Genomic DNA, 22,918 nt, shown 5'->3' on the forward strand with positions numbered 1-22,918 from the left:
TGCTGCTTAGGTGTGGGAAAAATTCATTTTTATTTTTTAAGGTAGAAATTTTTGCCAGTAAGAACGGACCATCTCGATTCAGAAGTTTTAGTGCTTGGTCTTTTTACTGTCGGGCCAGTTAATATATGTTCTTTGGGTCCTGTGTCTTCTTTTCGGTGATAGGAATTATGAATCCAAATGCTCATTTTGAATAGCTGCACTTTGTTTTAATTTCTTTTTAGCATTACTTGCCTTCGTGGACATGTACATGCACGACTGGTGTCTTATATCTCTGCATTGTCTACTCGTCATTCTTTCTCTTGGTGAGAAAGGCCTTTTGAAGTGCTGTCGCCTCTAGAACCTAGCTACTTTACTAGGGCAGTGTAATGAAGATTGGTTGCTAAAGCTAGTTTCAAATAAAGCACAAGTTATGAAAATGACTCTATGGATAAAAGCTGTAGTATACCACTAATTTCTTGCTAGTTCTGGTTCATTAATTAGGGAGAAAGTTGTCTGGGGCCAGTGGTTAGACATATATTAAGGGAGCTGGTTGGTTTAAGAGCACACTCAAATTATGTAATCAAGTCATTGCTGCTGCTGTCTGTTTTGTAACTCATTAGTTTTTCTCACTTTGGTTTCTGCTTTATTATGTTAATGTTGTCAGGAATAGCACTGTGGCTTATTTATGGGTTTTCACTACTTTGTGGTGCTACGCACCAAAATTCTATTTTACAGTATATACTTTCGCATTTTCAGTCATTATAGGTGGCTAATCCTGTACGATTTTCTACAATGTGGCTACAGCAATGTGTTTGTCTACAACACTGTGTTTCCCTTTATGCAAGTAGGCTTGGGTTGGGTGTAATTTTGTTTTAGTAAATAAGAGGAACCAGACTAATTGCAATAGCTTTGTTTTCAGATACCCTTTGGCAAAAGAGGGGACAAGATGAACATAATCTTTCTACTATATTACTGTATCTGCACATAAGTGTGCCTTTATTCTTTTTTAGCATTTTTCCAAAATATGCACTCACTGTGTTTTTTTCAACACCAGTTCTCCTGTGTTATATTTAGATGGTGACTGAAAAGTATACAGAAACATCCCTGCTGCCATTATGTGCACAACTGCAATGATACAGCTCAGGTGCTCAAGGCTGGACCATGAGGAGCAGTTGTTGGTCTGCACTTCTGTGCAATTTTCGCTGCTGTGTTTAATTTGTTCACTTGTCTTCAGGCTGCCTGTCTTTTTTGTGTTCACATTCCACCTCATATTCATAGCCTGCCCATGTTAACTGAAGTTTGACACGTCCTTTCTTGCTATTGTGATCTTCGTTGAGTGCCACCTAATCGCCTTATGGCTAATGAAACCTGTGAATGTGCCCTATAAGTCAGATGCCATGTGTGGACCTTTATGCTTTCTTTTTTTGATTGCCTTTTGGGTATTAGAGTCTAATTCTTTTTGAATGAGGTAGTAATGGGCTATTAGTACATTTGTGTGGTCCAATCCATGAGGCATCATGGAGAGGAGCAGCACAAAGGAAACAAGGACGACAGAGACACAAAGGAAACAGGACAAGCGATGGGCATTTACGCAGTACCATGCACTGTTTTGCTACAGGATGAATTGTGTGAGCTCATAGCAAAGTTACCTCTTTTTATTCTCTGATGATCCTATAAAACCAACTGTATGGTTTTGAGCTTCTGTGGCTGATGTCTACAGAAAGACTAACACTTTCATGTCAAAAAAAGAAAACTGCAAGGCACCTATGTAGGCTTTTGGCTTTGTGATGTGCTGTTCATGGTGACCTAATACCTAATAAGTTCTGTGCCAGTGCATTTTGCAGGTGCAGATGGGAGCAGATTGATGGTGGGGCTGCCATATTTAATGATTCCTTATATTGAACTATGTCGAAAAAATGGGGGCCAACGGGGCTTTCCCTCTGAAAAACTTCAGTTCATGGAAGCGGTTATTCCCGCCTTCCTGAATTTGCCCTTGTTTGTGGACGCATCCCATTTTGTAGCTTAGATTATTTTTAGGCCGACTGCATGTAATTTTCAGCTGTATTATGGAAGGTCTAGTTTATAATGGCAAAAATTCCAATGTATTAGAAATTCCTAATTGGATTAGGTTTCAATTGAATGTATAATTTTCATTAACACCCGCTTCAGTGTGCAGCTATAAACCTACGAAGGAAATTTGTAGCGCTGTCTCAAGAATTAATCATGGTCAAGGGCTCAAACCCAAGACAAAAACCTGTTCGGGTAGTCATTCTTCCCACCCAGGACAGTTAGCACTAGGCAGAATGAGCCTGAATTTATTGGTAACTTGAAGTGGGAATGATATTAGTCCAGTGTGTTAGGGAAAACCTTCAAGGTGTACCAGACAAATTTTCTGTTGAAGCTGTATAGCAGTCCACTGCAGTTGTATGGCTGCATTCATGTGGATGCTAATGAGTGATTACTCCCTAATTAGCGACCAGATTTCAGAAATTAAACTTTGGTATTCCAATAATATTGTGCTCTATTATGTCACCATATTGTGTTAAGCTTCCTACAAGAGGTCTGAAAAGATTTTTGTGTCTCATATGCTGACTGCATGGTGCCTTTGTAGATGAAAGCATGTGGTTACTTGTGTGTACTGTTAATTTTTGCAAAAGGCTAACCACAGTCAGTCACTAACTTGTAGCTCCCAAGCCAGTGGTGCTTTCAACAATTCACTAGTTCACATTTTTAGTCTAGCATTACATTTTTTTTTAGTGATATTAGACTAATAGTGCCCTGTGGACTTGCTTGCCATGCATTTTTTAGACAGTGGCTGCTTTTAGTTGAGGTTTCCTCCTGTTTTGTGGCACTTTCAACACATTTTCCTAGTAGTACTGGCTAGCTAAAATTTCAAAAACCTCTTTTTTTTTTTTTTTTTCTGGTCGAGCCAGGGTAGTGGTTGCTCTGCAGACTTCTAAAAACTTCATCTGATCTCATGTGATAGTACCGCTTGCACCTGTTTGGACTGCGATTTGTGCCAAGTACTAGAGTGCTTATAGCTGTTATCATATCTGAAAGCTCCCTAAATGCTTGTAGGTTTCCCGTGATTTTGCTTTACTAATTTCAATGCTGATCTCTATGTTATAGTGCCCGTGTGTACAGAGAATTTTCTGCCTTTTAGAGTTTTCTGCTCACCACTGGTTATATTAATAGCTTAAATGGTGTGCTGTTATTGAGTTTTGAATACGGTATAAGCATATTAGTTATTGTAAACAATATTTTGTCACAGTTGTGGGATTGTACATTTTAATGCATCCTTCTAATAAAATACTACATTACCTTCTTCCAGCAAAACTTAAGTTGTAGTGATGCATGTTTGCAATTTATGCACTGAACTCTAGATATAGAATGAAGCAAAAAACCTAAATATTTTTTCTTGTTTCAAGCTGTTGTATACGAAACGAATTTCGATGGAGGCGAAATTCTAGAGGCCCGTGTACAGTGCGATGTCAGTGCACGGTAAAGAACCCCAGGTGGTCGAAATTTCTGGAGCCCTCCACTACCGCGTCTCTCATAGCCTGAGTCGCTTTGGGACGTTAAACCCCATAAACCAAACCAAACCAAACCTCTCATGAAACTCCTGTTGTGGAAGCCAGTGCTGTTCATTATAGGCAGATGTTCATACATTTGTCATAAGTGCTTGAACTGCGTGGTTTGTTGTGTGCCGATGATACTTGCCGATGGTTCCCTTGCTCGAGGTACCTGTTTCTGTGTGTCCTGATTAAGCTGCTTTACTGTTCTGTGCCCACTGGTTGCCAGTTTGTAATCACTCTGTTCGCTGCCAGAGGAAATCTTATGTGGAAAGCAGCAGGCATGGCATGTCATCGCCCCTGCTTTCAAAGAGTGCCTCCGGCAGTGAACAGGGAGTATACAAACTGGCTACCAGACAGCATTAACAGTAAATCAGTTTACTCAGCACACACCAAAAAGGTATCTTGAACAAGGAGACAATATTGGTGGGTGCCATTGACAAGAAACCACACCGTTTAAGCACTCATGATAGGAGTGAGAGTATCTGCACATAATGAAAGCAGCCTTCCATAGCAGGGATTTTAAGAGGGGTGAAATTACTGAAATTATAGGCGCTGTTCCTGGGAACATCCTGCAGTCAAGGCAGGTCAAACAACGGGATGTCGTGCGTACGTTCACGTAAAAAGTCTTAGCGGACATCCATAGTCTCAGCAGGTAGCTCTGCGGGACGTCCCGTGGCCGCTTAAAAAAAAAAAAAAGCGTTTGAAATCGAACGTCCGATTGTCCGGTTCCGACGTCCGTGGGATTTTCTCTGGACTGCCAATTTCTTTGCGCCGGATGTTCCTCGAACAGACATACACCCGTTGGACATTTGCGGATTTCTACAGATGTCTGACGAACGTTCGAACATCTCTCGCCAGGCATCCATTAAATGTTCGAGGATTTTTGTGGTCCAGTGGGTACAGCCCAGGTTTTCTACAAATAAAATAACTATGATGTGAGCGATAGTTTTGGGGGGGGGGGGGGGGGGGGGGTAGAGGCATTCAATAACCTGCCTTTTTCACAAGGCCGCTCTGCACGTGAGCGCCTCGTCCTCCAGCTCCACTGGTTGAAAAAACCACCAGTTGGTACTGCGCATGCCAGTTCATGTTAGTGACAGGTGCATGCGACAGATGGCAGCAGCTGTCAAGCATGCACTTCTCGTGGAACAAGATAGCAGCAGTCTCTCCCACGTGCATGTTTTAGCAGACGAATTTTCGCCACTCCCCAGAGAGCACCACCTCTTGCAAAAATGGTGGATTCTACGAATAATTCGGACGTTTTTCCTTGTCCCCAGACATTGCCTGGACTGGCACCGACATTTGAACCCGCAGCTGACGAATGAAGTCAGCATGCACACTGCACTAAAAATAGTGTAGGTAGTGGTGGCAACACTGCAAGGGCACAATGGCAACGGTAGGACTACAGCATATGAAAGCTGTCAATTTTTACTCATTTGTAAGTTCAATCTCATCTTACAATGCAGACCAAAGGAACACAGACACACACTGCTATGTTTTGAATGGCTAAAAAGCCTATATACACATGAACTTTATTTGTACTCAGCTGAATATTGGCTACATTTAATACCTGTTTCTCCTCTGAGAGGTGTATTGCACATATGGCACAGAAGTGGCCTTGAGTAGTATGTCTGGATGTGCAGTCAAACATCTTTTGGTAACTGTAACCTCTGCGCAATGTTCGAACAGTGGCATTTCCACCGTTCATAAGGAATGTCGAAATAGGAAAGGCGAGAAAAGCAGTACATGGCTATCCTTCGCCCGGCACTGAGCCTTGCGGCTCCAGCAGGGCTGTACGTCTTTCATTTTCACGGGTGATGCTCTGGTTGATCCTATTCAGCCGTTCCTTGGAAATGAGAGAGAGAGAGAAAAAAAAAGGGAATATGAATCCTAGCATTCCTTGCTGACAGGAGTGAGAAAAAAAAAAGCGCAAGCATGTGCAAGTCAGCACAGATCACAGATAAGATGCATTTAAACTGCCTTCAGACAACATAACTTTCAATTAGGAATCTGTATGAGAACAAAATGTGGCTGGCATGAAAAACTCTGCAGCAATATAATAACAGAATGCTACAGATAAAAGAAAAAAAAAGATCACTGCGGTGAAACGCATTGGAAGAATGCGAAAGCACTGACGCCTCCTCAGCACTGGTCGCCTCTCTTTCTCATTTTTTTTGTTCGGTAATTCAACTACTGAATTAGCGTAATTACCTTATGGTGCAATGTCAGTGCACGAAAGAACCCCAGGTGGTCGAAATTTCCAGAGCCCTTTACTATGGCGCCTCTCATAGCCCGAGTCGCTTTGGGACGATAAACCCCATAAACCAAGCCAACCTTTTAATTAAAGATCAATTTATTTATTCTGATTATACCTTGTTTTACCTCAATCAACCATTTTGGTTTTTCAAATTTGGCGCTGTGGTTGCTTTTCTGTCCACTTACTATACCCCCGTCCAGCCTATTCAACGTCCAATGGCTTTTGCAGATAATTAATTAATTAATCTAGGTCAATGAAACTTTTTTATGTTAATAATCACTCATAAAATATATTTCAATTCATTTCAAACTATTTTCACTCCTTTTCCTATTTTTGCACTACTTTGCCATCCACTCACTACATTGACGTTTTTTCAACATGTTTGGCTCTAATTAATTGCCTAATCGTCCTACGACAGTTTTTTTTTGCACAGCATCCTCATATCACCCTCTTTCGATTACAACCACCCGTTTGATAACTACCTCTTCTGAGAACGTCACAACTTCTGCGGACACGTTTTGGCGACCCCGCCGACATAGCTTAGAAACGGCTGCCCAAAGCAATCTTCAGAAATGCAACCTATCACAAGCAAAAACATATCTTGATGCTGTTCCAATAATGTAGAAGACTGGCAAGTACAAAGCCATGTACAAGAATTTTTCTTTTTCCCCCAGTATTCAGCTGGATGGAAACCCATTATTCATCAACAGCTTTTTCCATGTCTGCCATGAAAAATGCCAGGTCTGACATAAACCTTCACTGTGCCATTGCAAGAGACTAATTCAGCAGAGTATATTCAGGAGAACATGAACGCTGCCTTCTCCTGTACTATTAATAATTTTTAATAATAACCTGTAATATTAATAATAACCTGTAATATTCCTGTAATATTAATAATAACCAACTAGCCCGTGAGCTCACCCTGCTCCTGTACTATGTATTCAGCCTTTCTGCAAGAGGAGGAAGAATTACGTTTGCATTTTACCAGAGGTGGATTCTGAAGGGGGGCTGCAAACGAAGCAACTGCCCCCCTCCAAGCGAGAAATTTTCTGCAACCAACAAAACCACACTGGCTCCCATGGTTTTGATGTGAAAAGTCAAGACTGCTGTGCCGAAATCAACTCTCCTACCCCCGAGTTGAACATAAATATGCTCCTGCGTTTATCTACATGCAATACCCCAGTGGGGTGTCATGTTCACAGCAACAATTACTGCAACAAATAAAACTACTGCCGCATAGCTCGCTAGCCTATCTGCACTGGGTTACCGGACTAGTCACTTACTACCATGATTGGCTTCCCTGCCTTTCAAAAATTTAAGACTTTGCATTCGAAAGCAAGACCAAGGGGCGGAAAGGGCTAAGGAAAACATGCAAAACATGCGCAAACATCCACCAGACATTACACAATAGCAGTACACGAGATAACAGGCACAGGATCCCACTGGGTTATGAAAATGGAAGATTTCTTTTGATGACCAAAAAGCTGCAGAATAGTTTTACCCACCTGCAGTTCTCTGACATACAGCAATAGTATCTTACCATTTTTTTTTTTTTCATTTCACTCCCCACTACATGCAGCTACCAAGACCAGAAACTAAACTTGTGACCTCATCTTCAACAGTAAACACCTTGGTCACTGAGCCACACAGCAGGTGCCCATTATGTAGAACTCCACCTTTTGGCCAAAAAAAATTCAGGGGGCACTTTGACGATCTGAAGTGCTTGAGGTGAAAGCCTTTCCACGCATCTTTGGCTGCACGGCCGTAGGCACACACGAGACGGCTATGGGGCGACTTGGATTGGCTAGCCATGACACTAACTAGTCATGACTGGTTATTGCCTAACTAGTCATGGCTAGTTAATGACTAATTAGTCATGACTAGTTGACTTTCACTTCAGATGTAACGGATGGACGGACAGAGCCATGGGCACAAGTATGAGCCATTTCGCCTTAATATTTCATTTCTCCTCAAGCACCCTAAGTTACATTGCTACTGAAAGCAGGTGTACAGAAGTTGTAGAGATATAAATATATCTAAACAACCAAATTTTCTCTCCCCGTTCATTTGCCCAGGCTCAAATTTTGCACAAGGGTTTCATTTGGAGTCTGCCTCCTATTATAATGCAGTTAGCACCAGTGTTTCCCTGACTGATGCAGCAGGCATTGGAGACTGCTGCCACTGCTGTGAACCTTGGCTCAGAAAAGTTCAGCCAGCCAAGTGAAGTGGTGCTGTCATCTCCTGGGAGAAGGCCGGGCTCCTGTATAGTGCTTTATTCGTAGCAGGCAAAGCTGATGCACATGGCTGGCCAAGCTCAACCTCCCTAAGGCCAAGCTTGCCAACAGTGAGGGGCTTTCATTTCCACCACACAAACCCAGTGAGTAGTACCAGAGCCAGAAGCGTTACGCATGAGGCAAACCTACAAAGCAATCTCTGCATGAAATATGAGCACAAACCAGCAGTAGTTGCAAAATTTTTCGCAGGCATTCAGATAAACATAGAGGCAAAAGCATATGCAGCTTTTTGTCAAACTCCTGAACACTTTGCACTCATGTGAAAGAACCATTTGATGGTAGATTTTGAGTGGTACCAATGTGTTGGCAGTACCTACTGGAATTACCTGGAACATTGCATTGTGCTGATGTCTCAAAGTAGGTTTAGACAGTAATATACATCATCCATAAACAATAACAGAGCTGCAGCCTGCACCAAGAGCGCAAGTGCTGACCAAAAAAAAAAAAAATGAAGAAGGGGGCATAGCTTTTGCCTCCACAGCAACACTTGATATCTTTCTCATTAAGCTGCATGCAAGAAAAGGAAATCCACAGCATGTTTTAATTCCATGCAAGGCCTTTCAGCCACACATAGAGGAATAGTTATGGTTAGCCTACAAATTGTATATCTTAAAAACAACTAATGAAACATTGACCTGCAAAACATGGAGACAGGAGGTGGTGAGTGGACTGATGGAGAAAAAAGTGGCAGAAGCTCAGTACAGGGCATAAAAGGAAAAAAAAATGGCTAGAAAAAGGGCAATTAGGCTGCAAAATTATCATGTCACAATGCAATTTTGTTAAACTATGGCTCCGGCACTCGCCTCGTTCATCTAAAATGAATGAAAAACTGTTTTTGTTTGTGAACTCAACATTGGTAAAGCAAGTACAGCAACTGGCTGTACAGGCGTCACCATGTGCTGCACAGATGACAGGAACCCACGAAGTAGAGACAGGTTTACTCTGGTATTTTCCAGAACAGATGGCAACTCCAGTCTATTCTGCTGGCTACACTTGATTTTAGCAGTTCGGTTCTTACACGACAGTTTCCACACTAATTGAAGATAAAGTGGTCAAGTGCCAATACCAAGTGTGTAATTCGTTGAAACAGATTGTAAGCTCGTTCATTCCTAAGCAGCAAGTTTTGTTCTAGCTAATCAGCAATATGATGCACTACAAAAACAAATAAACTTCGTGCCTTCTTAACTAGAATCTTAAAAAGAATGAAATAGCATTTAAGTTGCCTGCTTAGTGTCTGGTGTGATTTTCACACCAAAGCTCCGGTTGGAACCAGTTCCATTGCCCCTATATGTATGTATGAGTCATCATCTAAAACGTTCCATTACCTTCCATTGGATCATCATATAGGAGTATACTAATCCAATCCACTAATCCAACTTAATCCATTTTCTTGAGTGAGCCCACTTTCAAAATTATGGGGGTCCTCAGGTTTTATAGGGGAATTTCGTGACAGAGAAGGCATAAATTTTTTGTGAGACAACAACCTAAATGCTATAGAAAACAACCACATAGGGAAGAACACACACAAGACAGGGACAAACGCTGCACTCACAACTAATTTATTGCACCAAGGCAAGGGAAATATAAATGCTCTGCCACACATGCGCACAGAATACAGAAGGAAAGAAGGAAGAAAGGGAAGACAAGTGCCACCGCCAACTTAGAACACTTTACATCATGCGAACATCTAATCTATTTGGCTGAGAAAAGGTCGTAATCCGACCTGTACAAGTGAATTGGAGTATTGGTAACGCAATTATCGCCCCTTTTCTTTATACTATTGTATGCTTTTAGTAGCTCACGTGTAGTTTGATCTCTGCTTTTGCCTAAAATCCTTGTACTATCAAAATGTGGTGAACAATCATTGGTTGAGCACTGCAGGTCTTGCTATGATTGTTCACCGCATTTTGATAGTGGAAGGATTTTAAGCAAAAGCAGAAATCAAACTGCACGTGAGCTACTAGAAGCATACAATATAAAGAAAAGGGGCGATAACTGCGTTAGCGATACTCCAATTCACTTGTACAGGTCGGATTACAACCTTTTCTCAGCCAAATAGATTAGATGTTCGCATGATATAAATTGTTCTAAGTTGGCGGTGGCACTTGTCTTCCCTTTCTTCCTTCTTTCCTTCTGTATTCTGTGCACATGCGCAGCGGAGCATTTATATTTCCCTTGCATTGGTGCAATAAATCAGTTGTAAATGCAGCGTTTGTCCGTGTCTTGTGTGTGTTCTTCCTTATGTGGTTGTTTTTTTTCACGCTGCAGTTATGTCTAAGCTAAGCAACCAATTTGCCAAAAAGTTCGTTTTACTAATGCTATAACATTAATGAGTGGTTACCCTCATGCTGATGATTAAATTGCAAGCAGGATTGGCCAGACAGCTGGAACATGTGCAACAATGTCACAGGAAGAAACTGGTTAAACTAAACTTCACATTGCCTCACTTCTGCACAGAACCTAAAGATACATAATGGAGCCAATTATTCTATAGACAACTTGGTAAACACCAACAAGAAGCACAAGCCCATACTTGGGGAGAAATCCTTCAGTGAAAAAAAAAAAAAAATAAGACCTTCAATGTCACACTGGACTGGACTACACTTGAACTTGCACAATTTCGAATGCACCAGAATGAAAGTTGCATGTTATTTTAACCACTTCACCATCAAGCAGATCACGTCCATGGCAGGAAAAAAAGCCTCTCCCACATAATTACCTGGGTGTTTTGAAGAATGCTGTTAACAAGCACTACTCTTCTTTTGGCATTTACAAGCTTCTTAACATAGCTGTCAAGGTCGTAGGGTATCTGCTGGTTTTCAGACAATACTCGAAGGTCTGCAAAAAAAAGTAGTCACAACAAAACATTACACTCAGCCTTGACAAAAACTACCTAGTTAAACAATGAAACAGCAGAATTAGGGCCAAAGACTTCAAGTAATTTATTAAAATACTGCAACAACCCTCAAATTCTATTGTTACACAGTTCATCTCATTCCCTGTAACTGGCTCAAGCACTGCTGTGAAAATCAGGCTATCCATATAGCAGGTAATAAGAATGGAGTCTACTGTGCCACCATTATCAGCATCTACATGGCAGATAAGAACACAGCACTCCTGTGCCACCATTATTAGCACAATCAGGGAATCTACGTGGTAGATAATAATGGAGCACTACTATGCTATTATTACCAGCGGCGCAATCAGGCAGTCTACATGGTAGATAATACTACGGAAAAGATATTGAGAGGGTAGGCGCTGTACCTGCCATGCATTTTGGACTGTTTTCATGACCTGATTCACTGAGAAACTTCAGGAGGCAAACCACTGATATAAATATAATTTTGCTTATCCTTTCCTGGTCTCCTTACAGTGCCAGTGCTAATTTTCTGTTTCTTTGTGTGATAGTTAGGCGGCTGTACACTTGGCAATAAGCAACTAAAGCTATCATAAACCAAACACAAGGTGAGATTGGACTTCTTGTTTGCATTTGAAATCAACTGTTTTAGAGCCATTACAAACTGTTTAAAATGTTCGCGTTTCTCAGCTAAAAATAAGAAAGGGCCCTACAAGCGCCCCATCAGGGAGCTAGGAGGGATGCAAAAGGCGCACTATCTTTAAAAAAAAAAAAAAAAAAGGGTGAAAAACACTTTCTCCCTACGTGTTCCGAGCTTTCTGCATGACACTAAAGCACGGTTTACAGTCACGTCTTCGCAGTAACTGCATATGGGTTTAACATTTTTCATAAATATAATGATCTCCACAATCAATAATTTAAAACAAGACTAAGTTTGTCCTCATCAGCCCACCATAAATCGATTTCATTTCTCGCATTCTAGCCAACAAAACATCTGCCGATTATAAACATGCCACTCGGCTTTTTGCAATTCGCAGGCTAAGCGCACACACAGACAACGCGTTATTAAGACCAAATAAAACTATGACAATGTTTCTTGCAGTGTGTCAAGTGATGATCTCAAGAATGCATCGATTTTGTCCTAAAAACATAGAACCAATCTCTCACCCTCTGCCAAAGTGTCAATATGTTGCCGAAGCTCCAGCTGACTGATCCTGAAACAAAACAAAATAAAGTCAATTCCAAATAAGAATGAATGGTTTGGAGTTATTTTCCGTCAGTTCTTATGACGTGACGTGAACTGCTCCCCCTTTCCTCCACCAACACAAATAGTTCGCAACCATTAGCTTAATGGGACAAGAATTTTACAGACATTTCAATCGGCACACCAGCTTTCGATTTAATTTTTCATGAAGAGCAATGTCAACTTCAAACTCAACAAAATCTCTCGCAACGTAGCGTAATCTCGCTATCACGTCACGCCCACCAGCGTATGCGTGGTATGCGCGCACTGTACGACGGGGGAAAATACACACCGAGTGGACTTCACTCGTTCGTCTATCTGCTCCACGGTCGGAAGCAAAAGACCAATGATGCCTTCAGCTATGCAGTCTCGGGCGGACACTTCTGAATACGCCTCACTGCGATCGTCTATTGAAGTCGCATTCTCGCTGTCGTCCATGACGCTGCAAGCGGCCATTCCTTGGCCCAGCTGACCTGCCCAGGCTTGGCCATTCTCTCAAAAGTGGGATCCGTGGATTCCAGCTGCACCTCAGTATTTAAAAAAAAAAACAGTTTTAAAATATTGCAGAGATTCTACAAGGCTTAAATATCGAATATGTGAGATTTTTCAAAACACTGGAGCACAACTTATGACGCTTGTGAGTTGATTGGTTACGCTCGTGCTGCTCGCTGTGCGGCTCTGCAGTCATTCAGCAAGAAGCGCAAGACAGACAAAGAACACCCGAAGCATACAAAAGCTACAAAAGCACGAGCGCGAACGCTCGAATGCTGCATGCCCGTTTTCTTAAGAGACTCATCGCGACGGTGTCCACCATCGAGTTTTTAATCAACAGCATTTCCACATTGATGAGCCGAGCTAGCAGGGATTATGGACTCTTCGGTTCGTGAGTTTCTGCTCGTTTTTGGCGTGTGGTGTGCAGGAGCTCAACAAACATTTCTCGAGTATTTATGTTTGCAGTGCGCTAGTTAGCTTGGTCGTGAATTATTGAATTTCGTGCACGTGTTCACAGACCTTGAGACTTGTTTGTTTTGGTCTTAGTTTGGTTTGTAGTTTGACCGTGCAGTTTAAAACTGGGCTAAAAGTCATTTCATAGTTTCGGTTTCCGGACTGTAGTGGCAATGCAGTGCAACCTATGGTGCAACGACAACATGCAGTTTTGATTAGTGTCATGAGTGGCTCACTCGCTGCCTCTTTTTACTTTCGTAAAGACGTGGGTTCGATCTCGGCCGCGGTGGTCGAATTTCTATGGAGGCGAAGTTCTAGAGGCCCGTGTGCTGTGCGATGTCAGTGCACGTTAAAGAACCCCAGGTGGTCGAAATTGCCGGAGCCCTTCACTACGGCTGAGTCGCTTTGGGATGTTAAACCAACATAAACCATAAACCATCTTCTTTCATTTTTTAGGATGTCAGCCGAGTTGCGGACTTGGATTGCCGCATATGTGGCTTGCGGTTGGCATGTGTTGAGGACTGGCGTGCTCACTTTAAGAGCCAAGCGCACAAAGCGGAATACATCAAGTTATGTCTGTGGCTAAACGAGTGAGTAAATAGACGCACTGTGGATCGCCAAGTGCCGCACCGAATTTTGCGGTGTATTTTGCTGCATGTTCAAACTTTTGCGGCACCAATGCATGTCAGACCGCCGGCTCATTTGCTCGCATATTTCTCGCCAATTTGGGTTTGTTTGATCATACATTTGATTGTGGCGCTTGCCTACATTTCATCAGATGATTTAGGCAATTGCAGACAACGCTTAGTTCGATGTCAACACTTGCGAGTGATCAGTTATATACCTGAATGAAGATAAAGTTTCTGAGAAAACTGATCTTGCTATTTTTTAAATCCCCGAGACCTCGACACTTTTATCCCACTTCGCCTCTAGGGACAGGATGGCCTTTGAATAGAGGCTTCTTGCTCCTGTAGGAACCCTGTTATCACCTCTTTGACTGCTTTATCATCAGGATATCACCCATGCAGAAATTTGTGCAGGTTATGAAAGAAAGTAATTGGGAGCCAGCCAGGTCTGGATTGTAGGGTGGATGGTTACTCCATGAAAAAAGCTGCGTTTCCTGATGTGATTTGTGTGACTTTTCAGCTGGCACATTGTCATGGAGCAGCAACACACCTGCCAACAAATTCCCATGACATTTCTCTTTGTTTTGTGTTTTTTCGACACATTTGTCTCCAGTAATATTTGTCTTGCGTGGAACGCATTCTAATAGTAAAACATGTGTCCCAAAGAAGTTGCTATAATCTGTTGACTGCTGCACAAAACATTTCCTTGGATTTGGTGACCCCTTGTGTTTCCATATGATATGCGCTTTTGTATCTCCAGGGCATGGTGGTGGACCTAAGCTTCATCCGCAACAGTTTGCAAATAGAAATGCCCTGGATTTTCCTTAAGCGTATCTAAATTTTTTTGGCTAAATTACTGGCAGCATTTTTTTTTCTTTTTTGCTGAAGTGTCAACATTTGTGCCAGCCACTGGGAACTCTTGTTTGACATAGAAACATCGTAATGATACTGGAAACCGTTCCAGCTCCCTCCCTGGGTACCGCTGTGAATTTTATTCCCCCATTTTTATGCCTCTGGTAATGTGCGCTCCATATACCCGAAAAAAAAAAAACACCCCCTCCCGCAACAAAGTGTCATTCTTTTTACACTTGTGAGTGTTTATTTGTGGACACGTGCAAGGCACAGCCATTTAACTTGCTTGTCATAAAATTGGTGTTACTTGTAAAGCAGAAAAGCATGTAGTGAGTCAAAACTGGTTCTTGCATTCATGCCATTTTCTGCAACGCCCTATTTTCTATGCAGTCTGCATCTTCAGCATTCATGAAATGCAATCCGTATATCAGGACTTGCTTTATGTTGGTGTTCATGGTCCCTGTAGTAGCAGAGGGAAAAGCTAAGCAAGGGGGCTGCAGATCATAATAAAATTTGTTCATAACCAATGTGAATTTAGAAGTGCTGTATTTCAGCCTCATTTTTCCCGAAAGGACAGTGTCGCAACTTTCGCCTTGGGTAGGTTAAGGCGCGGATCCCCTCTACGGTTACCTGCTTTCCCACTGTGGATCCCTATGGCACATAATTTCATTAGGCCAGTCGATCCGCGCGTCCGGTGGACTGAAAGAAGGAATTCTCAAAACTTTGGCTTGTACAGATAAAACAGCTGGGTATTTATATTGGAAGGAAAAGTCTAAAACAGAAACAGAAATACTAAGAAGAGTGCTTTGGCTACATAAAAGCGAAATTAACAAATTCAGCAAGTCGGTCAAATGTTTAGGGGAATCCCCCAAGGTGGAGTAGATTTGTAATAAGGGAGTAATTACTCATTGGCATCCACCCGAGCGCAGCCGTACGGCTACAAAGGAAAGCTGTACAGCTTTCTCAGAAACTTCGTAGTTAAAGAAAAAAGAAACTACTTCAGAAACTACGAAGTTTCTGAGAAAGCTGTACAGCTTTCCTTTGTAGCCGTATGACTGCGCTCGGGTGGATGCCAATGAGTAATTACTCCCTTATTACAAATCTACTCCACCTTGGGGGATTCCCCTAAACATTTGACCAACACAGTTCCCACTTCGAGTTATTGATCAATTCGCTCTCGTCCTACCATAAGCTTGCCGTCCTGGTTAGCTCAATTGGTAGAGCGACTGCTCCGGTGTAGCGGTGGTCCTGGGTTTGAACCCCGGACCAGGACGAATTTTTCTTTAACTACGAAGTTTCTGAGAAAGCTGTACAGCTTTCCTTTGTAGCCGTATGGCTGCGCTCGGGTGGATGCCAATGAGTAATTACTCCCTTATTATTCAGCAAGTCGAGGATAACATGGCACAAACAATTAGCTCAGAGCTACAAGATTAATTACAGGGATACAAAAAAAATAGGTTAAGATAGCACTAGAAGTGTACAGGCTGTGTAGAATGTATGGGCATACCATAAAAAACGATAAAAAGCAGATGCGTGCGAATGGATCATTCAATGCGACAGAGTTCTCTCGTTTCGGTGGAGGCGAGTGACGGCGAGGTGGTTGTAGCAGGGTCGCGTTTGATGGGCGGCGGGCGCTCGGCTCCGCGGGAGGCACCCGAGAGACTGGATCTCCCCAAAGTGCACTGCCCGTCAGCGGGACGAGCCCGCCTTTTTAACCCTTCTCCAGGGCTGCGCGGTGCGGCTGTCAGGGCCTCGAGCTGCCCCGTCACTGCTCAGAGTTTCCTGTCGGAACATGCCCGACGTGCGAAGGGGCTCTCCCGTCTATGACTGGTATTTAGGAGGCGGCTTGTGACAGACAGCTTTGTTTATTGTGCCATGAATTGGCAATGAATTGATTGAAATCTGGTACACACTGGAATTTAGTTCTTCAGGCAGTTGCTTCAGCACACCACTAACTTGGGGAGGGGATTTAGTTTTGGGGCACATTGACTATACATTACTGGCTGGAACACTTGCCTCATCTTATCAAAAACTTTATAGCCGAGAAAATTAACTACTGAAATGGAGTGCACTTTATGGCATTTAAAAGCACTGTCTTCATCTGCTTATCTGTACTAAAGCAGCCTTTCTTATTAAAGTAATGTAACTTGTTTTCTGCTTTTCTTCACATAGGGGCCCACTGCTGCGTAACAAGTGCAACATTTCGGTATTTTGTTTGACCGCCAGTCAGAGCCAGTTCTCTGTCTCCATTCATGCCAAGTTGTTCAAGCAGGTTGAGCACAAAATGCGTGTGCAGCTTTCAAGTGCATCAGAAAATGGTGTTCTGCTGCACTGTTTTTTGCTTGAGCCAAGTAATAATGTGCATCTTGAGGACTTTGACAGCTCATCTGACATCGAAAAGCATGTGAGTGTGTTCATTTTCTTCCTTGATTTTATTGCCTTCTTTTTCATTCCTATTTCCAAATTCCCCTCCATGGCCACCATCATGTCTTGTGCACTCAACCATGTGTCGTTCCTGCCTTTACCAATATCTTCAAACAGCTGGTTCATGCTTGATATAAAGACAACTGAATCTGAAAACCACAAATTTTTCCTGAGAGACTACTACATCATCTAAACCATGTTTTAATTAAAGCTATGGCGTTGTCTGAAACAGACTGTGAACTAAGTTTCTGTTAGTGTTTTTTGTTTGATATTTCACAAGCCTTTTCCTGATTCTTATTCCATACTGCAGAGTTATTTAAGCACTAACCGAATGAGGCGATAATACATGGCCGGAAGAAATATGTTGTAAGCATGTCTAGTTACAAGAAGCTTCCATAGATGGCGCCAGCTATTCCAGTGGTAGTGTGAAGGTACTATGCAGTGCGCCAGGCACCGTGGCGCACCATTGTGTGGCTGAACTATTTGGCGGAATAATACGGTTACGGACACTCGGCCCCTGTAGCCTTTCTTTTCATTGCCAAGGAAAGCTGTCGCCATGTGTAGGTATTACTCGGCTCTCCATCTCTAATGGCAGCACATGTGTGGTTAACTTTTCCTCCGGAGCCTTTTGAAAAGTTCTCTCTTCGTCCTTTTCACTCCTGGCAGTAATTCACTTGCTATACATTCTGAGAACCACTTATTCAGCACTAGGCCTGTGGTCACTGTACTTAGCTTGCCTCAGTCCATATCTGTCAAACAAGTATGTGCAGTTAGGCAGGAAGCATCCAAAAAGCTCCACTAACTAGTATGTCACACATTTTGGTGTTCACTAAGCAATGAAAAGAATGGGCTGATAGCTTAGGGTGTGCACTCTGTCACTCTATAGCGCACGCAGTATATACATTGGCACAGACTAGTAACTGTACTTCTCTGTACAGTAAGAGTATAAGCAGATAATAGCTACAGCAGTGCAGGGTCTTAACAATAATGTTCCCACAATTACAGCTTTTGAAAGAACAGATCTGCTATATCTACAGCACACTTCAGATGTGCCATGCTGAAGATTCTCACTAATTACCCATTGTAGCCCCCGTGTGTGTTAGCCACAATAGTTTTTGCTGTAGAATGAAGGGAAGCTTGTTGAGTGCAAGGGGTCTATTTTCCAGTCAGTGTCTTTACGTAGACCTTGTGCAGTAGAATAATGCAAAAGTTACATTATAATAATACTGGGGACACCAGTTGCAGACTTCACACTGTGACCTCGCTAGTCCCACTGGAACTAGTCTGTCTTTTGCTATGAGTACCTATGCAGCAGTGAGCACAGCTCAGATGAGACACAAAAGTGCATGGCAGGAATCATGGTCACAGCAGGCTACCGATACTCTTATAGTTTTACTCATGCACATTGGGCACGCATAGGTGGTTTCACATCAGTCTTGGAATTTAGGGAGCTCCCTCTGTATGTGATCATTATGTAAACAGAATTAATGTTCTTGTTAAAATAGATTCTGGTTGTGTTTTTATTGTTTGCACTGTGCCACTAACTGGCTTGTCAGGCACTGTGCAGATGCAGCTACATCAGAAAATTCAGGGGGCACTTTGTTGGCCTAAAATGCGGTGAGGCGAAAGCCTTTAGCGCGGTGTTGCTGCTTGTGTCACTGATGTGTGGTTAAGATGTTAATTAAGTACACAGTTGTTTGTGAATCTTAAAGGTGCAGTGAAGAGGAATCTGAACTCGTCTTTATGCCGCGGGAATTCAACCTACACGTTCCGAGCATTCTTATAAACTTCGTTTTATTGCCCTGTGTGGCAGATTTCCCTAATTAAATCGAATTAACGTCCAGCTCCCGTCTTTTTTTTTTAATTCTCCCCGTACGGTGGGCGGAGTCGACCAACGCGTCGAGTGCCTTTCAGCCAGTCCCGTGGCGGCTTGCCACTCTGCCATCGGCGGAGTAATACGTAGTAATCCGTAGAAGCAAATAGTCCGCGCGTATTTTTATTTCTGCGGGCTTATTTTGCGGCTATGTTATCTGCGAATGAAACTATTTATTCACGGAAACCTAAAAAACAAAATAAAGTGAAAGCAAAGCCTCCACGGAGCTGGCTGAAAGGCACTCCACGCGTTGGTCGACTCCGCCTACCTTACAGGGAGGATTAAAAAAATAAAGGCGGGAGCCGGACGTTAATGCAATTTAATTAAGGAAATCGGCCACACAGGGCAATAAAACGAAGTTTTTAAGAATGCTCGGAACGTGTAGGTTGAATTCCCGTGGCATAAAGACGAGTTCAGATTCCTCTTCAGTGCACCTCTAAATGCTGGAGACAGTGGAGGGCATTTGGGAGGCATCCGTCTGATTCGACGCCTTTCTGCAAACACTCTCCAGCGTCCTAGACAAGGAGAACTACATATGCATTGGCAGGAAGTAGCGTAGCCATTAGCACACTTGGCTGTGGAACGGAGGTTCGAATCCCATTGTGCGCAAGGATTTGTTTTCTGGTCTGACTAGAAAAGCGTGACACCTCTGCTGACAACCTTCTGTAGACAACGATGAGGCATTAAAGGCTTTCGCCATGAAAGTGGAGGTACTTACATGCAGGAGCTTGCACTTTGTCATCAGGATAGTGCCATAGAGAGGCAGCTACTTCAGTTTCAGTATTAACACATGAACCAAACAGCTGGGTAGTGATGGTGCATGTGGAGCACGGTTGTGAGATTCAACCAGATAAAGCTGGGAAGGCAGTTCTCAATGTAGACCAAACACTCTTTTGAGATTATTTCCTTCTTTTGAGCTTGGTGGCCTTTGCAGTATTTAGGTATGCTTGCTTTGAAGAGTTGAACATGTCTGGCTCTTCAGTACCTTTGCTTGGAGCCATTGCCTAATGGCTGATGTAATTTAGCTAGGCTGCATTGACATTTGTTGTCACCACTGCTGTGACTGTGTCAGGCAACCTTCTCAGAGATTGCTGCAGATCATATGTGAAACTTTCATGCTTACAACATGAGGATATTTAGAAACTTGACAAAGTTGCCTTTAGCAGCAATTTTGGCATGCATAAGTGGGTTGTTGTAGGGGCACAGGGTTGCTTTTTTAAACTACCGATTTTTCTGACTAACACCTTAATGGACATCAACGAGCACCAGAGCGCAGCTGCCTGTGCTCGTGGCAGGTTTCCGTCGTCGTCGATGTCAGAATTGAACCCAGGCGAAAAAGCAGTATCTTCAGACTCTGCTGCTCAGTGCATCAATAAAATCAATCGTAGACGAGGCGGAACCCTGAGATTTGCTATGTTTTAGAGCACGTGTATGGCATGCGGGGGCTGCCAAGCGACTTCGACGATGTCGCGTCTTTGGAGCACATTAAAAAAAATGCCTCCTTGTGGGGAAAAAAAAAGTACATTGGAAACGAAACTTTATTTGTCTAATTATACATCAGATGACTCAGTGTGCCCCTAAGCAGCATGGAAGGCTCCTAAGACGAGCGGCAAAATAGTCTTTAGCGGGCAATGAGCGCGGTACCGCGTCTTCGCAGTGCGTTACAAAAATGCCGCCTTGCGAGAAAAAAGAAAACTACATTGGAAACGAGACTTCAGTTCTTTGTCTACAAGCTAGACACGCAGCATGGTTGTAAGCAACGCGGAATGTTCTGAAGGCAGAGTGCGAAATCATTATTAGGGGTCTAACAATGCTCAGTGGGTGCGGTAAGGAAAGAGTTAAGCATATCACTATATCCCGAGGTTAAAAAAAAAAAAGACTATTTTGGTACAAATCTCGTTTTTTAAAAAATGCTGTTAGAGGAATAAACGGATTCCTTATGTGTTCCAGACAACAGCAACAAAAAAAAAATTGACTGAGCATGCACACAAGTTATTCCAATTAAAAAATTTGAAGTAAAAAGTTGAGATGTAAACTCATTTCATTGACCCATTTCATTTGCCCTGTACAGAGACTGCATGCTGCCAATCAGAATTGTGCCTTGCACGTACCTAGCGAAAGTAGGGTGGCTACTGTACCTCTGCTGCCCTAGCGCAAGCTTGCATGCAGTTGTTTCCTTGCCAGGGCAGCCCTCAGCCATGCATCTTGACGACGGTGTCATTCCAGATACATGCTGCTGACAGGGCAGGGGCGACGCCCTTTGGCCATGGTAGGATGGGAAAAGCTACCACCTGTTTCCCCCCTACCCTGTCTCCTGTACGGCTTTCCTGCACATTTTCGGCTGCAGTGTGTCAACCCCTCCGCCCCCCCTTTTTTTTTTTTTTGAAGCGAAATGGAAAGTGTTGCCCCTAGTGTTCTTATCATTTTTGTTCACTTCCCCTGCTTCTTTCCAGTTTTTTTCCTATGCGAAAAGCTTGCAACAGTCAAAAGATATGATATTTAAATTTCTCCAGCATAAGGGAACAAAGTTCAAACTGGATGCCCAACCAATCTGAAAGGCAGGGCCCATCCTGGTTGCCACCTCATTTCTGCTGCCGAAAGTTGCCACTGTGTTTCGTTATCATCAGTCCAAAAGCATTTCTGGAGAGGATTAAAGTATGAAATATTACATTTTTAGTGGTCTCTTACGGTTTTCAGGCATTGCAACGTCCCATACAGAGAATAAAAACCATATGCCTTATTTGCATCGCCAACCTGCATAATTTGCATAAGCCAACCTGGGTAGAGCTAATATGGTAAATTCTCAGGTATATTCTCAGGCTGCCTTCCTTCTTTTTTATGGTGTGCAACAAAAACTTGTGTAACACTGCTCGCATTACCTGCACATTCAAGAATGGTAGTAATCGGAGAGAGAATGTGAAGACATTGATATTAATGCAGGAATGCATTTAATGGCTACGTTTTCAACTCCCATTGTCCATCACGGTTCCATCCACCAAGTCTACAGGACGTCCATAGGTGCTCTAGTGAGACTCGGAGGAGTTTCAAAAATTCTCGTGTGTTGCTGTTGTAAGTATCGTCAAGTGAAGCAGTACTAACTTTTTTTAATTACTACCTATAGTAACGACATTGTGAAGGCACAAGATTGTTAGTCTGGGAGAGTTTCTAGCGCGTGCACCCTGGTGCCAAGGATTGCTGCCGTCGCGCGGTACACAGCTGTTCAAACAAGAATTGCGGTGATGGCACCAGGTGGCGCCACTTGTCTGCGAGGTGGCCAAAAATCTGGTATTTTTAGACCAATGAGCCTGTGTGCACTGGCTGGCGCGTGATTAAAAGTAAGCTTCCCCAAAAACTGTACTTTGTTTATGGCAAAAGAACATGGGTCAGCATGCATGCATTCCTACAGTGGAATAATCCAGGCGTAGCACGGGTTAGACCGCTAATTTTCTGTCAAATGGATTGTTTTGAAAATTCTGACAGTTTTGGGTGTATGCCCGTCATGCTAGCGGGTTCAGGTTATTTTCTGTGGCTTTGCAATATGTGTGCCCCAACTGTGTGCTGAATAATTTGTGCAGAGCAGTAAGTAGCTGTGCCAAACTTGGCAAGCCTGGTCTTCCTGTGTGCAGTCGCGATGCCAGCTTTATTTATGGCCTGTCATACAAAAGCAATGAAGCATCAGGGTTTGGGAGGTGAATGAGGGAGTGGGAAGTGTCTAAGGACATTACACGCTGATGCTTCTGTATGTATGCTTTCGACATCCAGAATTTATCAAATAGCTGGAACCACAGAACACTTTTGGGCTTTCATTCCGTCACTTAATGGTCACAGTGGGCAAGACATAGATTCCATTTTTCATTCATGGAACTTAGCAGCAGTACTTTTTTGTAGGATCACTGAAATCGCCATGTTAAAGAAATTCTTGCTCACTTGCTGACACAACAATAACAACTGAAGCTCGTGAGCTGTTCAGCTAAACAAACATTTAGAGCAACGTGG

The 22,918-nt window shown here is 42.9% G+C and overlaps 2 protein-coding genes across 12 annotated transcripts in view; one reads left to right on the top strand and one right to left on the bottom strand.

Annotated features, from left to right (window-relative positions):
• Positions 1–5,043: 5,043 nt before the first annotated feature.
• Positions 5,044–12,689, bottom strand: Snapin (SNAP associated protein). 2 transcript variants are annotated; one of them, XM_089582882.1, is made up of 4 exons: positions 12,495–12,689; positions 12,127–12,173; positions 10,822–10,940; positions 5,044–5,383 (listed from the first exon to the last, which is right to left on the bottom strand). In XM_089582882.1, exons 1-4 carry the CDS (start codon positions 12,656–12,658, stop codon positions 5,360–5,362), a joined length of 354 nt encoding a protein of 117 aa, XP_089439008.1. In that variant the 5' UTR covers positions 12,659–12,689; the 3' UTR covers positions 5,044–5,359. The 2 variants fall into 2 exon arrangements, with proteins under 2 accessions (XP_089439008.1, XP_089439007.1); XM_089582881.1 differs by having other exon boundaries at positions 5,044–5,397; positions 12,495–12,688.
• A 98-nt stretch (positions 12,690–12,787) lies between these two features.
• LOC149353829 (RNA helicase MOV-10-like) overlaps positions 12,788–22,918 on the top strand; it is a 34,452-nt gene continuing 24,321 nt past the window's right edge. For 3 of the 10 annotated variants that reach the window (XM_089582869.1, XM_089582871.1, XM_089582872.1), the window contains exons 1-3: positions 12,789–13,081; positions 13,604–13,737; positions 16,798–17,029. In XM_089582869.1, coding sequence (XP_089438995.1) covers positions 13,070–13,081; positions 13,604–13,737; positions 16,798–17,029 — 378 coding nt within the window. In that variant the 5' untranslated portion in view covers positions 12,789–13,069. Of the gene's footprint in view, positions 13,082–13,603; positions 13,738–16,797; positions 17,030–22,918 lie in introns of all 10 variants that reach the window. The other 7 variants (XM_089582868.1, XM_089582870.1, XM_089582873.1 and 4 more) reach the window with 7 other exon arrangements.

This window comes from Amblyomma mixtum, chromosome 3, assembly GCF_055824585.1.
Source record: "Amblyomma mixtum isolate Tamu chromosome 3, ASM5582458v1, whole genome shotgun sequence".
Classification (NCBI taxonomy): Eukaryota; Metazoa; Arthropoda; class Arachnida; order Ixodida; family Ixodidae; genus Amblyomma; species Amblyomma mixtum.

What these genes read in the sequence shown, in the direction of transcription:
- Snapin (XM_089582881.1), bottom strand. Translation starts at nt 12,658, where the DNA reads ATGGCCGCTTGCAGCGTCATGGACGACAGCGAGAATGCGACTTCAATA. An exon ending in GAACGAGTGAAGTCCACTCG is followed by an intron (nt 12,174 to 12,494) that starts GTGTGTATTTTC and finishes GTTTTGTTTCAG; the next exon opens with GATCAGTCAGCTGGAGCTTC. An exon ending in TATTGACACTTTGGCAGAGG is followed by an intron (nt 10,941 to 12,126) that starts GTGAGAGATTGG and finishes TTTTTTTTGCAG; the next exon opens with ACCTTCGAGTATTGTCTGAA.